General features: G+C 55.6%; 2 protein-coding genes across 2 annotated transcripts in view; both read right to left on the bottom strand.

Annotated features, from left to right (window-relative positions):
* Positions 1-747: 747 nt before the first annotated feature.
* Positions 748-3,480, bottom strand: LOC119111230 (uncharacterized). Its single transcript, XM_037235050.1, has 3 exons — positions 1,891-3,480; positions 1,077-1,605; positions 748-784 (listed from the first exon to the last, which is right to left on the bottom strand). The coding sequence occupies exons 1-3, from the start codon at positions 3,077-3,079 to the stop codon at positions 748-750; spliced, it is 1,755 nt and encodes a 584-aa protein (XP_037090945.1). The 5' UTR covers positions 3,080-3,480.
* A 179-nt stretch (positions 3,481-3,659) lies between these two features.
* The window catches only part of LOC119111229 (uncharacterized), a 15,923-nt gene continuing 5,807 nt past the window's right edge, over positions 3,660-13,775 (bottom strand). Inside the window, exons 4-9 of the mRNA XM_037235049.1 lie at positions 8,740-8,878; positions 7,991-8,101; positions 7,869-7,951; positions 6,924-7,477; positions 4,032-4,250; positions 3,660-3,693 (exon numbers count right to left, since the gene is read on the bottom strand). Coding sequence (XP_037090944.1) covers positions 3,660-3,693; positions 4,032-4,250; positions 6,924-7,477; positions 7,869-7,951; positions 7,991-8,101; positions 8,740-8,878 — 1,140 coding nt within the window. The remainder of the gene's footprint in view (positions 3,694-4,031; positions 4,251-6,923; positions 7,478-7,868; positions 7,952-7,990; positions 8,102-8,739; positions 8,879-13,775) is intronic.

Here is a 13,775-nt window from a genome sequence, read left to right as displayed (position 1 = left end):
CTTCTCGGACCCTATTCCAGGCCCAGAGCGATATACACGAGAGACGCGCCCTTATGCTGGGTATTTAACTTCCTGTTTTTATTCTACGGAACGGTAGATTTGCCGTAGATGTGAAAATATAAAGCTTCCCACACCAGTAATGCGACAAGATTCAAACGTTAAGTGAATATACACAATTTATGTATGTTGGAAATCTGAAACAACCAGATCACTTTACTGTTTTCTAACAACAAACATAATTCGAAAACAAAGGAGCATATTCGGTTGAAAATGCCTGAAATCAAGGAAATCAACTACCCCATAAATGAAATCAACTTCCAGAAAATATTCCGATTGGCACACTTCTCATCCGGTTGGCACACTTTTCCTTTGTTTTCGAATTATGTTTGCTGTTAGAAAACAGTGAAGTGATCTGGTTGTTTAAGATTTCCAACATACATTAATTGTGTATACTCACTTAACGTTTGAAACCTCCAGAAAAAAAATCCGGTTGGCACACTTCTCATGCGGCCCAAATGATCCCCACCATATTCATGAGGATACCCAAGACAAGCAGACATCTCATCGGTGGTAATGACCAAAATGCATCAGGCCTATCCGAGGATCCCAAAAGCAGATCCCAACTCCGCTGCCGCCGCCCCACACGCACCTGAAATCTGTTGACGATGTCGACGCGGCCGTGGAAGAGGCCCGTCCCGAACACGACGACTCGATCACAGCCCTGGCGGAGCATCTCGTCGCGTGGGATCAGGCCGCGCGCGAGTAGCCGCGGCCGCGAGCGGCGCTGAGGCAGGTACGGGTACTCGTCCATGACGCGCAGCGGCGAGGCCGGCGCGGGCTGCTCCGCCTGCCGCGCCGCCAGCACCACCCGCTCGGCGCACTCCAGGCTGTCACCGTCGTCGTCGTCGTACGGCGGGCTCATGCAGCGCGGCATGGCGCTCAGAGAGCGGCGCAGACCGGCCAGGCCCAGGTCGAAGCGGCCGGGCAGCGAGTAGTGGCCGCCCGCCGGCCAGCGGCGCCGCAGCCAGGAGAGCGCCGATCCGGGCCGGACCGCGCCGCGGCCGCCCAGCTCCAGCGCGCCGCCGCCGCCGCTGCAGATCCGGCCCTCGCGCAGACCCTCGAAGAAGCGCTGGATGGCCTCGAAGCGTGCGTGATTGGCGTCCGTGGAGAGGTTCGACAGCTCCCAGCAGGAGAGCAAACGGCCGACGCGAACCGGCCGGCCGGCGTCTGAGCAAGAGAGGCTGCGGTCCACGGCCTGCCGCCGCGCCGCTGCTGCCACCGCGCGGTCCTGCTCGTCCGCCCCGTGCTCCTCCTCCGCCGGCGGCTCCAGCGGAGCAGGCGTCCGTGCCGCTGCTAGGGGGCGCGCCAGCTCGGCGGAGCTCCTGCTCTTCTCTCTGGTGCCGAACAGCGAGGCGTTCAACTCGCCCTGGGCTCGGCGTTGAGGCTCGGCCAGGTCCACCATGCTGCGCGAGGAGCCGCGCGAGTCGAACAGCGAGCCATCTGACCGGTGCTCGCTCGCTCGCCTCGCCGACTCGCTCAGCTGCTCGTACATTCGCCGTAGACGAACCACGCGGCCCTCGTCGTGAACGCGCACCACAGGCTGGGCTGGGGAAAATAAGTGCTCAGTTATAGTGACAGACAGACTATTGGCCATTGAACACGTATGTGAACTTCAAACGTGACATGAATGCAGCTGGTTACGTTCTTTATGTTTATTGTTGTGGTAAATGTATAAGTTACATTTAGTTGTAGCAAAAATAAAGTTAGCACCTCACATTTAAGTCGGGTTTTAGTGATATCAGAATCTCCGATCAGGATCACTTTTCAAACCTTTTCAATTTGCGAGACGTCGGAATCCATGTCTATGATACAAGCTGCATCATTGCGTACCCTTTGGTTTCATGTCCGAGGTTTTTCCTATCTCCAACATCTTCTTGCGTTCTTCGAGGCAGATTTCCGTGGGAGGAAAAAGGGTCTGCCACATGGTCTCCTTTGGCATGACAGCACTGTCGTCCACTCCACCCTGGGAGTGTCTACTGATGAGTTGAGCCACGTATCCGTCCGGTGAAGCTGGCGGCATCAGGAGCCGGCTCCTGGCGTCAGGATTTCGTCCGCCGGTGCTGACACACTTCACACCGCGAAGGCTGTCCCTGCCGTTCTCAGTCGGCAGGGTTCCACTTTTCGTGACCTCCCATGCCCACATGGTGTCCATTCGGGCATCACTGGCTCTTTTTGGGCGAGCGATAGCTCTATTCTCCACGGCTGCGCCCTCGCGTGGAAAAACGGCGTCACTTAACTCGCGCAAGTCCAGTCCTGCCTGCGCTGGTGAGCACACCCCCTCTCCCGTGGCCAGGGCGGCGGAAGCGAACGACTCGCCCCGGTCCGGACTAGCAGTCGTGGCCGCTTCGCCGGGACTTCGAGCGGTGGGCGCGACCGGCTCACCGAGATCCGGATCTCGAGGGAGATCCGAATCTCGGGGGACGCAGCTAAGCAGCACCGGCGTCCTGCCGACCGGCGGCGGCGTGCCGGGCACAAAGTACACGGTGTCTATCGACACCAGCCTGCTTTCGTCGTCGACAGCGCGCCGCCCGCTCTTGCTCGACGCCTCGCGCACGGCCGCAGGGGTGTCGGCCTCAGTGTCGGGACTGCGTCTGCCGTGCTCGAGTGTCGGTGTCATTGGGACGCGGTCTGTGTCAGCCGCAGGTGAGTCGATAGATAGCTCAGCGGAGCCTGCCCTGCCAGGGCTGTCTGCTGAGCGGTTCTGCCACGCTGTTATTGCACCATTTCTTTCCAGGATTTCGTTGTTCTCCTGCATCTGCTTTGTTAGACTCTCTTGCAAGTGCTCCACATCAGTCATGTATGCAGCGTACAGTTCATCGTCAGAGGGTTGAACTGGCACATATTTCGATCCGTAATTGTCCGGCAATATTGCGATGTTGTTGGGCGGCTGGTGTTTGTCTGGTCTGAGCGAAAGACATGGTGGCACATTGCACAACGCATTCACTTCGTGAGGCACTCCCAAGGCTTTCCGCTCGTGACAGGCATCGATGAGATAAGATGCCACGGATTCTTGGTTCATGTCTTCCCTTAGCTTTCCAGGTGACCTTTCACTGCAGAGAGAGACGTTAAAGGGTTCATGACTGCATTCTGATTCAGAATCGGTGCGTTTCGCTGACGCGTGAACCTGTGCATCAGAACCCTTTCCGTACACTCCCCCTTTTTGACGCACACCCTTCCATGGATCATCTTCAGTCTCTGTCTCTTGGCGCAAATTTCGAGGTACGTCTGGCAAAATATCCTCTTCCCAGCTGACATCAGCGACAACGTGTGCGTACGGCGAATTAAGATTGGTCCCCTGTTCAAACGCGTCATCCTCTGGCCAGTCTGTTGCCGTCGGGTTCGGACTTCCCTCCGGCTTTTCATTCACGATCACAAACAACTCCTTCCTGCCTTTAACGTCTCGGAACTCTACAGGCTGATGTTGAAATTGTGGCTGGTGGACATCTCGGCTGAAAATGGCATCATGTGGTACACACTCCTGAATGTCAATGATCTCTTCAAATGCGTCCGGCCTCTTTGGCGGCGCGGATTTGGGCAAGAGGCTGTCAGGTGCATCTTTGTCATTCGCACTGCCCATTTGCATGTCAGCTATGTCACCGTCAGCACGGCACAAGGGCACGCTCTCTGCGCTCTCTGCCGAAAACAAAGGCGCGTCTGGAATGACGTCATTTTCCAGAAGTCCATGGTCCTCGTCACTTGGGCCGGGCTGTATGGATTCCCCTGCCACACTCACACCGAGCTCAAAAGTGCCGCTGTTGGACACGTCGCCACTTCCATCCCTCCGACGGCCCGAATGCGCACCGTGCTGAACTGCGTGCGACACAGCCGCGCGCGCGGCGGCGGGGTCGCAGTCGAGGGAGGCGCTCGCCCCACACCAGGTCGGCTCGCCCCCCTCCCGGCGCTGCTGGGGGACCGCTGGTGCGGGCGCCGCCGCCTGCCCCCGGCCGCCGGGCTCGGTCGGGCCGACGCACCCCGCGGCCGAGCGCTCATCGCCGTCGGATCCGACGGGCGTCGGCAGGCCCGGCTCGAAGGCGACGGACGGAAGCAGCCGGGCCCACACGGCGGCCGGCTGACGCACGCGCGTCGCCGCCGCGCCCAGGTATACCTTGGTGCGCGCCTGAGTGTCGTGAAGCCCGTGCTTGGCCTCCAGGGGCGTCTGTAGCTTGGTGTACTGACCGCTGTACTTTGAACTGTCCGGAGAAAGGGTGCCAGCCGGCTGTCTCGCGAGCGGCGCATCGGGCTGCTCTTGCTGCCAGGCGTTCGGCGCGGGGGGATCGAACAGCGGCCCGTGAACCGGCTCACACTGCTTGGGAAACATTTGGATGAGTGCCTGGTCTTCAGATGTCACACAGGTGTTTGACGCCTCCGTGTCAGTAATCGCTCGAGGGTGACCGATTGCAAAACTTTCCATGCTTGTCTGTTCACGCGACCACTTATTTGCCTCGTTGGCTCCTACCTCTGCACCAAGTGTCCCCTCTAAAGTGTCCCAAGTTGCATCGTCGGTTTTATGCTGATTACATTCTCGAAGTCGAGAAGTGCTCCATCTTCGACCAGGTCTCCAAAGATCCTCTGCGTGGTCTGGCACCTCACGGGAACCAGAAACTTGGGCGGACTCAAACAAGTTATGGTTGGCATCTGAGCGGAGGCATACACCGGGTTCAGTCGCCAAACTTTTCTCGTCGGTGTGTTCATGTTTCACTGGGGAAGAATAGCCCTCAACAGTTTTGTCTCTATCAGCTTGCTTTATTGGGTCATCTTGGTCCGCTTGCGGTTCCTCACTGGTGACGTATGACCCGCGCGCGTCACGTTGGATATAATCGTGGCACAGCCTCTCACAAACCTCCACCGTTTCTGGCGAGCTGGCGCCATGGGGGACCTCCGCCCCCAGCCCTCCGTAGGCGGGCGCCCGGCTGACGGCAGGATTACACTCTCGTGTATCGTCCGAGACGTGCGTCGGCAGAGATAAATCACCAATTGCGCCAGACTTCACGGCCAGTGGCTCGGACGACGCGGAGGCGGGGTAGTCGTCTGTGAACGAACCGCCCGTGCTTGTCGCAGGGATGGGCTCTTCCTCAGACGCCGTATCGCCAGTGACCGCATGGGTGCACTCAACGGTCGCGGGGTGATTTACAACGCCCGGCCCACCGGGTTCCGGACGTGCTGCGTTTTTGCAAGGGAGCTCTGAGTCTGCCGTGGTGTTAGGACGAAGAGCTTCGAGTGGCAAAATGCGTTCAGATGAGGATGGGTTTTGAGACGACTGGAATTGGCTGTCGCGTTCGGATTCTTCACCACCAAAGGGCGCATCTTGCTCCATTCCCTCGGCGCATCCATGGGGCAATGATAGCTCAGAATCTGCATCGGGTTTCTGTTCTTCGGGATTCAGCACGTGCTCTGGTGAGCCCAGAACTGGAGGTGCGCAATGCGTTTGTGATCTGCTCTCTATGCTCCTTATCACCTCCGTGGGCTGCTCATGTTGCCACCACCCCGTGCGCCACCACCAGCCTGCTCTGCATGGTCTGTCAGACCGCAAAAGTTCACCTCATTAGGTGACGTCGACGGTAAAGCTGACATATTTTCTAAGTATTCTTTGCTTTCGTTGCCTGCTGCTTTCTGACCACGAGCACACATTTCGGGCATTTCAAGTAAGGCATTTTCCGTCACGGTCGCCTCCTGGCCATCGCTCTGGATGTCGTCAGCGCATGCCAAGGTTAGGTTACACCGGCACTTTGCCCCGAATACGCCCTTTGACTTGTCACGTGCAGCGCACTGCCGAACATCCTCCCCGTCTCGACAGCGGTCGGGAACTGGCGACGTATCAGCGCCTGACAAGTCTGTCAACACGCGCTCACGCTCGGCCGCCTGACCGGAAATGACGGCGTCCGATAGCGTCTCGCCGGATGACCGACATCCGTCACATACCCGCGGCGTAATTGGTGTGCTGCACGACGGATTGTCAATATGTGCCTGGGGAATACTACCGTCGGACGTGCGTGGCGAGACGACAGGGCGTGCCGGGCCCTCCTCCGCGGTGTCTTCCGCCGTCGCCGCCTTAGATTCCATAGCCGTGGGCGGTGATTGAACGATGCATGGCATGCCACGATGCGTCGTTGCCCCGGCAACCGGTGCATCTCGGCTCTCGCGTTCCGCTGTGTCGCGGATGAGGTGTTTCTGGAAACTGTCTTCCGGGCTGATGTCCGATTGTGTGATGTTTTTATTCCGCGGTGCGTCAACATGGCGATATTTGTCGTCGTGACTGGCTAATTCGGGCATTAGCAAATCGTAGGAGGCATAGACATTTCCTAGTGTTACACCAGGGGCCACTGCCTCAGTTGATGCGCCGTTTTCTTCCATTTCGTCTCCGTTTAAATGAACGTTCGCCGCAGCTGAGTGAAAGAGGTCCAGCAGACATTCCTGGTAGTCATCTTTCCCATGCTCTGCAATGGAATTGGGTGCGTCCTCCCTCTGCCAAGTCGGCGTCGCCAGTAGGTATTCGTCTTCCCTTGACACCTCTCTGAGAATAGGCAGGTGTCGACGGATGTCACCGGCCGTCGCCGTCTCAGCAGCAGACGCAGAAGGCGCTGATCGCTCCCCTTCTGCGGTCGGCGGCGACATCCAAATCGCTGCATCCGTCTGCGTGCGGGTGGGTGGTTCGTCACTTTCCCTCGACAGCTCTCTCAGCACTGTCAGCCGGTGAGGTGGAGTGCCGGCCCGCTCCATCTCCGCAGCGGACGCAGGAGACGCCGGTTCCTCCGTCTGAGCGGTGTCCCCGTCCGGCGAGGGCAGCTGAACCGATGCATTCGGCTCCTCCATCTCATCATCTCGTTCCCCCGACACCTCGTCCTCTACCTCCACCGGCCCCTGACGCCACCTCCGCCCCCGCTGGCGCCTCCTCCGCCTCCCCCGCCGCCACGTCCACCATAAAGGGGCTGCCGGGCAGGTGGTGGCCGTGCCAGACGAGGCTGATGCTGAGCCTGCCGGCTGACGGCGGTCGGTACGTTACCGCCACGCTCCTGCCGGCCACATAGTACCCCAGAGGGATGTTACGTTGCACCAGGCCGCCGGCTGGCGCCCGTAGGCTGTCCTTCACGCGCAGGCGCGGCGGCGAGCGGGCCGTGATCCTCTGCGTGAAGAAGTCGCCGGCGTCCGAGCGCAGCTCCAGCAGCAGATCCAGCCGACTGGCGCGTCCGAACCGCACCATGAAGTCGGCCAGGCAGCCGCACTCGGCGCGAGAGAGACCGCGCCCCGAGGCCGTGCACTCGGTCGGCGGCGGCGGCGGCGGCTCGTCCGCCATGAAGGAGGCCGTCTTCACCAGCGTGAAGCGCCGCTTCAGCCGGCCGGCCGACTCGCGCAGCCGGGCGAGGTAGCACATCAGCTGCGCTTCGTCCGTCGCCCAGATCACGTCCATCACCGACAGTGTCTGCGGCGGGGGACAGATGACGTCACAACTCGACGAGGGACGTCACGGCTCGCCATCCCGTGGCACGGAGCGGTGGCCAGGCGCGCTGGGCGCTCGACACGGTGCCATGACGCTCAGTCAAAACGGACAGTGATGTCATTGCTGGAAAATTGTGGTCGGCAGTCGATACGTTGCATTGCAATGTCATGGTGAATCAACCACATTAGCGTGCATTATGTTATTGCCACTGAGTCGTTCCGTGAACGCCGGACACCTCGTCCGATTTCACTCGACCAGACCACGCTAGCAGGACCCGACAGTGATCCCCAGCAGCCCCGGGCACCCGGGACAGTGATTGCCAGAGAGGTCCGCCCCAGCGCTCGACGTCGGCCGGGCGGCGCCGGTCCCTCACCGGCTCGACCTTGAGCAGGTCCCGGGCACGTCGCAGCGCCGTGGCAATATTGTGCACGGGGTTGTCGCCGCTGAGCTGGTCGGCTGGCACGGCGCGCGGCGCCAACGCGTTGACCAGCGCGCCCAGCACCAGCCCGTCGCTCCAGTCGGTGCCGAAGTTGGCCACGGGCCGCGCCGGCAGCTGCTGGTTCACCCAGTCCAGAAGCTCATCGCGGTCGGGCGCCGGCAGTGCGGCTGGAACGCGGCAGCGTCTTAGCCGAGCCCATCCAACCTTCGCCCACGGGTTCCCGGAATGTAAAGGTTGTGACTGCGGTGCTGAATAGCACATGAGCCCGCTTTGCAGTACATGCCGGAGTTGCCAGCACGTGCGAACGTGGTCTGCAGAGACCCGGGATCGCGCCCCTTGATACGGAGAGAGCAGGCGTTTTACGTCAATATAATGATGCTGCCGAATTATCTGGCGATGACCTCGCGGCATGCGACGGAACAGCTTCGGTTCAAAAGGAGCCAGCGTGATAGCGCAACATCTAAACACGCATCCCGGTTTTGTCGCTTGTTTGTTTTCAGCTAATTGAGAACGAGCTTCTGTATCGACACCGGTTATCTCACTAATCTGGATTGGAATTTAAACTCTAAGCGTGCCATACCATGTCACTTCCATCCAACTTGGTATTCTCATAAACCAATGACGGGTGATGTAAGGCCATGTCTGTTACACACCGATAAGACAACGGCCGCATCAGGCACCCAGCTTGGGCTGGCAACAAAGCATCGTCATAATGATCCGTTGCAGTATCGATCCCATCTTCGCCACGCTGGCGGCGAAAGCTCCGTCACCCAGCCCGGCCCGATGGCTGGGTGAGTCCACTCACCCAGCTTGTTGGGTCTGAAGTACAGGAGCAGGATGTGGAGCCCCCGACTCAGAGTGCCGGTGGTCCACCGAGTCACGACGAGACAGTGTCGGAGCAGTCTCCATCCCCATTGGCTCAGCACTGCTACCACGGTCGACATCTGGGGACATTAGTTCGGTCAACCGGAACCACAGCCCCGAAGCAGCAACGCTACTTTGCAACGCTAATAGGGTCCTTTTCGCTAACTTATTGGTGAGGGTTATTTAGGAGTGGATTGAGCTTGCATAAATAGGAAAAGCACTCCTCAACTGCATTGGATATACTCACAATGGCTGATTATAGCAGTTGTGCCACTTCTGTGTAATTATTTTGCTAATCGTTTATGCATTGGAAGAGTTAAAACGTGGAAGCAGTAATGATCTCCTCAAGTTGTTCATTGAAATTATCCGTCAGATCTTTGACATAAATGGGGTCAACACATGCGACGATGGCAGACAGAAAAGGGATCGGCCGAAAAATCACCGACATGTCTAACCGATTGCACTGCTCCGCAGGAACATTTTTTAAAATGCATCAATATGCCAGGTACTACATGGCAGGAGTATTCAGAGAATGAATTGGGCACCAATCACCGATAAACGACTTGGTTAATAAGCGATGATAAGTTTTATCAGGCTGAGACACTATGACCTACGATAGATCATTAACCAATCGTACGCCCAGAAGCCGCATTGCCTTTTGCAGGTGATTGAAACTGCATACAGAACGCATGCGAAGCGATTTCCTGACCCAGTGTTGAAAATGCAAGGCCTGTATCCCGTGCACTGACGTTAGCATGGTGCAAGAATCCCATGCATGTGATCTATGTCGCTGAGCGTTGATGTGGAACGGCTAGTCGGCAGGGACGGAGGGGTGCCATTTGAGCAAGAGCAGCATGGCGTCGCTGACATCGGAGCATGAACAGTGCAGTGATCTTATACGCCGCAAAGAAGGTGGGTAGAATATGATCGTTCGAATGGATGTTTGATACAGGTTAGGCGAAAAAGAATATTCTCAGTTCACTGTTTGTACATTGCAATTGGATATCGCCACGGCATTGCACGGCATTTTCCCATGCATGCTCAGCCGGTTGACACTGCGGCATTCTTCAACTCCCGGTCATTACTTTTGAGTCGGTCGATCGATATATCCGACTCCGGTTCTGCAGGTTACAGCACAGTCTGATCACTGACTAACGGGGGTGTTCCATATTTGGATGGGGTTTTGAGCTAAAATAGCCATCTTGAAGATTATTTGATGCAGTTCATAGCCCTGCCCTTCTTAAGACCAAAACCCCACTAGTTTTTTAGCTACACGCCACGAAGATGTGCTGACAATTTGGGAGACTATTTCAAGATCACCAAAGCATCTGTGACGCCATAGTAACCCCATTCATATCCTGTCAATTCATTAGCCATGCGGTGATCAAAGCCAAGAAAAAGATAATGGTCGAGTCGTTTATATCTGGCGTTCGTGAGCTCGGTTTCCAGATAAAGCGGCCGTCAACTGACTCTCGATCAACGCACTGCAAGGTACCATGACGTATCCACACAGGGACGTATTGAGGAGTATATTTACTAAACAGAGAAATTGCGCTGCCTAGAGCAATCATCTCTACTAAAAAACATACACATAGCTATGCGTGGGCCTGTTTGATGACATCTGATGCCTGCTTTAATATCCTTAAATGTGGAACATTCCCTACAACAAGCTGCTACCTAGTATCTACCCATTCGATGTCATGTTTTCCCTACCCAGTATCTTGGTGATAAAAGATGGTACAATGTTTTCGAAATGAATCACTTCGCAGCAAAACATTGACAACTTCCGGTAACAGAACTGATCTCCGTGTCCAGGCTGATTTTTTATCCAGTGTTGGCCAATGTCTCAATATTCTCACACCATGCGACATTAATTTTTTGCAAGCACCTTCTGAAAGTGCTCGTTTTCTGGGCAAGCAGAGTCGAAAATCTTGACCGTTTCTACGTTTTTATTAAACACGCTTAACTTGAGGGAGGTTAACAGCAAATAACGCGTTGAGTCTTTGAAATTCGGTTCTGAAATTTCCAGGTGATGACTTGATAACTAAACCATGGCAGTACAAGGTTAAAATGTGCTGTTTCTTAGACCATTCATACATGGTATTTTTAACCCAGATTGCATTCAATCAGACTACTTTTCTTCATCGATGGTAAACCATTTCTGAGACTGTTTATCATCATCGTTATTTTACCTTACATTCTTAAATGCAGCCTAAAACTCCAAAGAATACGACAACCAAACCGCTAAGTTCATTACATTTGGGCTAAAACGTCCTCTTCAAATGAGTTTTGAAATTATAACTGAAATATAAATTTCAAAACTCGTCTGAAGAGGAGAGGGGATGCCCGCCAAAAAATAGTGAGCTCTGCGGCTTCTCTGCTGCTTTCCCTGAAGTTTGAGACTGCAGTCAAGAGTGTACTATATAATGCAGGTCACTTCTCACAATCCTTCGGCGTCGTCCAGCAATATTCCCGCGTCCGGCTCTAGGTATGGGGCGTGCCACGCTCATTGACACCAGTGACGTCATCACTCATGCTGACTTCATAACATTCCGTTTGCGAGCCTATCCATCGGGTCTAGTTCACGCCTGAAATTGAATTATCAAAAACGTACTGGTCTTTAAAAAGTTTGGCTAAGATGGTGCCGCCGCATCGCGAAGGGCATCGGCAGTGCAGTGCTTAAGCTGCGCGTCTGAGAAACCAGAAGCACGAGGTTCGATTCCCCGCGGGGCCCGCCCTTCCTGCCAGGGTGCGAGACAGGCGACGCCATAAAGTCACGGCACCTTGAGTGCTTCCTGGAGCACCAATGACGATTGGCGTGTTTTTCTACGGATTGTTGACTCGTCCTGGCAAGTGGGACTACGCGATTAATCTCATGACGACAGGAATCGGCGGAGACACCAGCTCGTGAACATTTAGGTTACACGAGCTTTAGTATGGTCAAGGGGGGGATGATTCGTGTTTTTCATGCGATCAAAGATCCCAGGTGTTAATTACACATGCATTGGACGTACGGTACAGAGCAGCAACCTCAGGTTTAAGCAGCTATAATGTTAAGCATGTCAACATCTTTTAAGCAATACGAGATGCAAATCACGAGGGCGTATGCAGCTTACGCTTGGGCATGTTAAACTTCGTCTTTGTATCTACAGCTGACCCGCACAGAGCCGTACAGCGTATATGGAAACAAGTACATCGGCATGACTATGGCCGTTAACACGAGGGTACACAAACCCCAGCACGCTGAGCGGATCCTCGTTTCTTCAAATCCATCCACATGCAATGGCTAATTCAGAATCATAATCCAGGTCAGTGCCGTCCATTCCATAAACTCCGCAGCTGTTGGTCAGAGCATCCACCTGCCGATTCCCCCGCCCGTGACGGGGTGGATTCAAGTGGCCTTAGGGGCTCGTTATTAACCTCTGACTGCGATGACCTGCAATTGATGACAGCGACCGCGCGAAGTTTAGGTGACGTCAAAGGGCACAACGGACTGTACCGAGCAGGTTGGCGAGTTAAGATATCGCCGCCAAATCCTGCCATTGACACGGGATTTCACGATTGAGTGGTGGGGCCAGGCTTTGCACGGCACTCACTAGTTGGTGTGAGCGCTGGTATTCTTGCAATCAAGAGGCTCGCACCGAATCATGCGCACCGTAACAATAAACAAAAACCGACGCAAAAAAGCGGGTACACCCTCATATGTGCATACCAGTGATATAGTTGTAAAAAGTATTTGGGAGGAAAGGATAGACTATCTTGAATGAACTATTTAGGAACTATCCCCAAATTAACATGAACAGATGAGTTTTACCCCGAATTTCACCCACTTTCTTTTTAAAATTAGTGAGATGCAGGGCCTCCCAACTGGATAGGATGCTACACCCAGTGCCAAAACACACGTGATAACAACGTATCCCACCACAATAAGCACACAAAGCGCAGTCTGTGTCACCGTGCGCCCCGGAGTATCGATCAACCTGACGCGGCACCCCATCTCCACGCCGTGCGGGCAGCTTTACGACCAGAACGTGAGCCCGTGCGACAGCACGTCGCGCGGTCGGGGGCGGGGCCTGATGTCGCAGTCGGGGGCCCCTCAGAGAGCAGCCCCCGACCGCGAAATCACTACGCTCTGTAGGCAACTTCACGACTGGAACGTGAGCCCGTGCGACAGCACACCGCGCGGTCGGGGGCCTCTTGGAGAGCGCGCCATCGCTTCGCTCTACAGGCAGCTTCATGACCCAAAAAACGTGAGCCCGCGCGACAGCACACCGCTCAGTCGGGGGTTCTCGGAGAGCGCGCCTTCGCTACGCTCTGCAGGCAGCTTCATGAGCCAAGAACGCGAGTCCGTGCGACAGCACACCGTGCGGTCCGGGGGGCTCTCAGTGAACTTGCCAAGCAGCGCGCCGGATGTGAGCCGCGGAGCAGCGGCTTTAGCACAGCCGATTCCACTCCGCCACGGCACGGTGCCAAACAGAAGACTGCGATTGATAGCCGACGGGCGTCGGCGCCGATAAAGACGTGCAGCCATGGACGGGCAAACTGCAAGCACGGACGCGGCGGAGCGCCTCCGGGACTCCTCATCGTTAGAGCGTTTTTGTAGTGTTTTATTTTTGCTTCGTTTCTTTTTTATGCACTTATGAGGTCTCTGTCATGTTCTCCGCTTATCCGTGAGGCCTCTCTCTAATCTTTACCCGCGTGTCCGTAGGGTCTTTCCCATTTCCATCAGAAGCTCTCCGAATTCTCTTCGGGAATGCACCGTTGTTCCAGGTGAGCACGTGACCAGGCGGAACACCCATTTGGTGGTTAAAATTGTTTTCTAAGCATGCATTTTAGTCACTCCGGGATTGCAGAAGAGTTTGGGAACCTGAACGTTCATTGTGCTTGAAAAGCCACGCATCAGTGTATGAAATGGCCTATGGGTTGCTCTAATTGGCTCGGTTGTGGTGAGTAACGTTCTGTCACATCATAAAATGT

This window comes from Pollicipes pollicipes, unplaced genomic scaffold, assembly GCF_011947565.3.
Source record: "Pollicipes pollicipes isolate AB1234 unplaced genomic scaffold, Ppol_2.1 Scaffold_7261;HRSCAF=8764_pilon_pilon_pilon, whole genome shotgun sequence".
NCBI classification, from domain to species: Eukaryota; Metazoa; Arthropoda; class Thecostraca; order Pollicipedomorpha; family Pollicipedidae; genus Pollicipes; species Pollicipes pollicipes.
The sequence above is the reverse complement of the archived record's forward strand: the minus strand, read 5'-3'. Positions and strand labels throughout refer to the sequence as shown.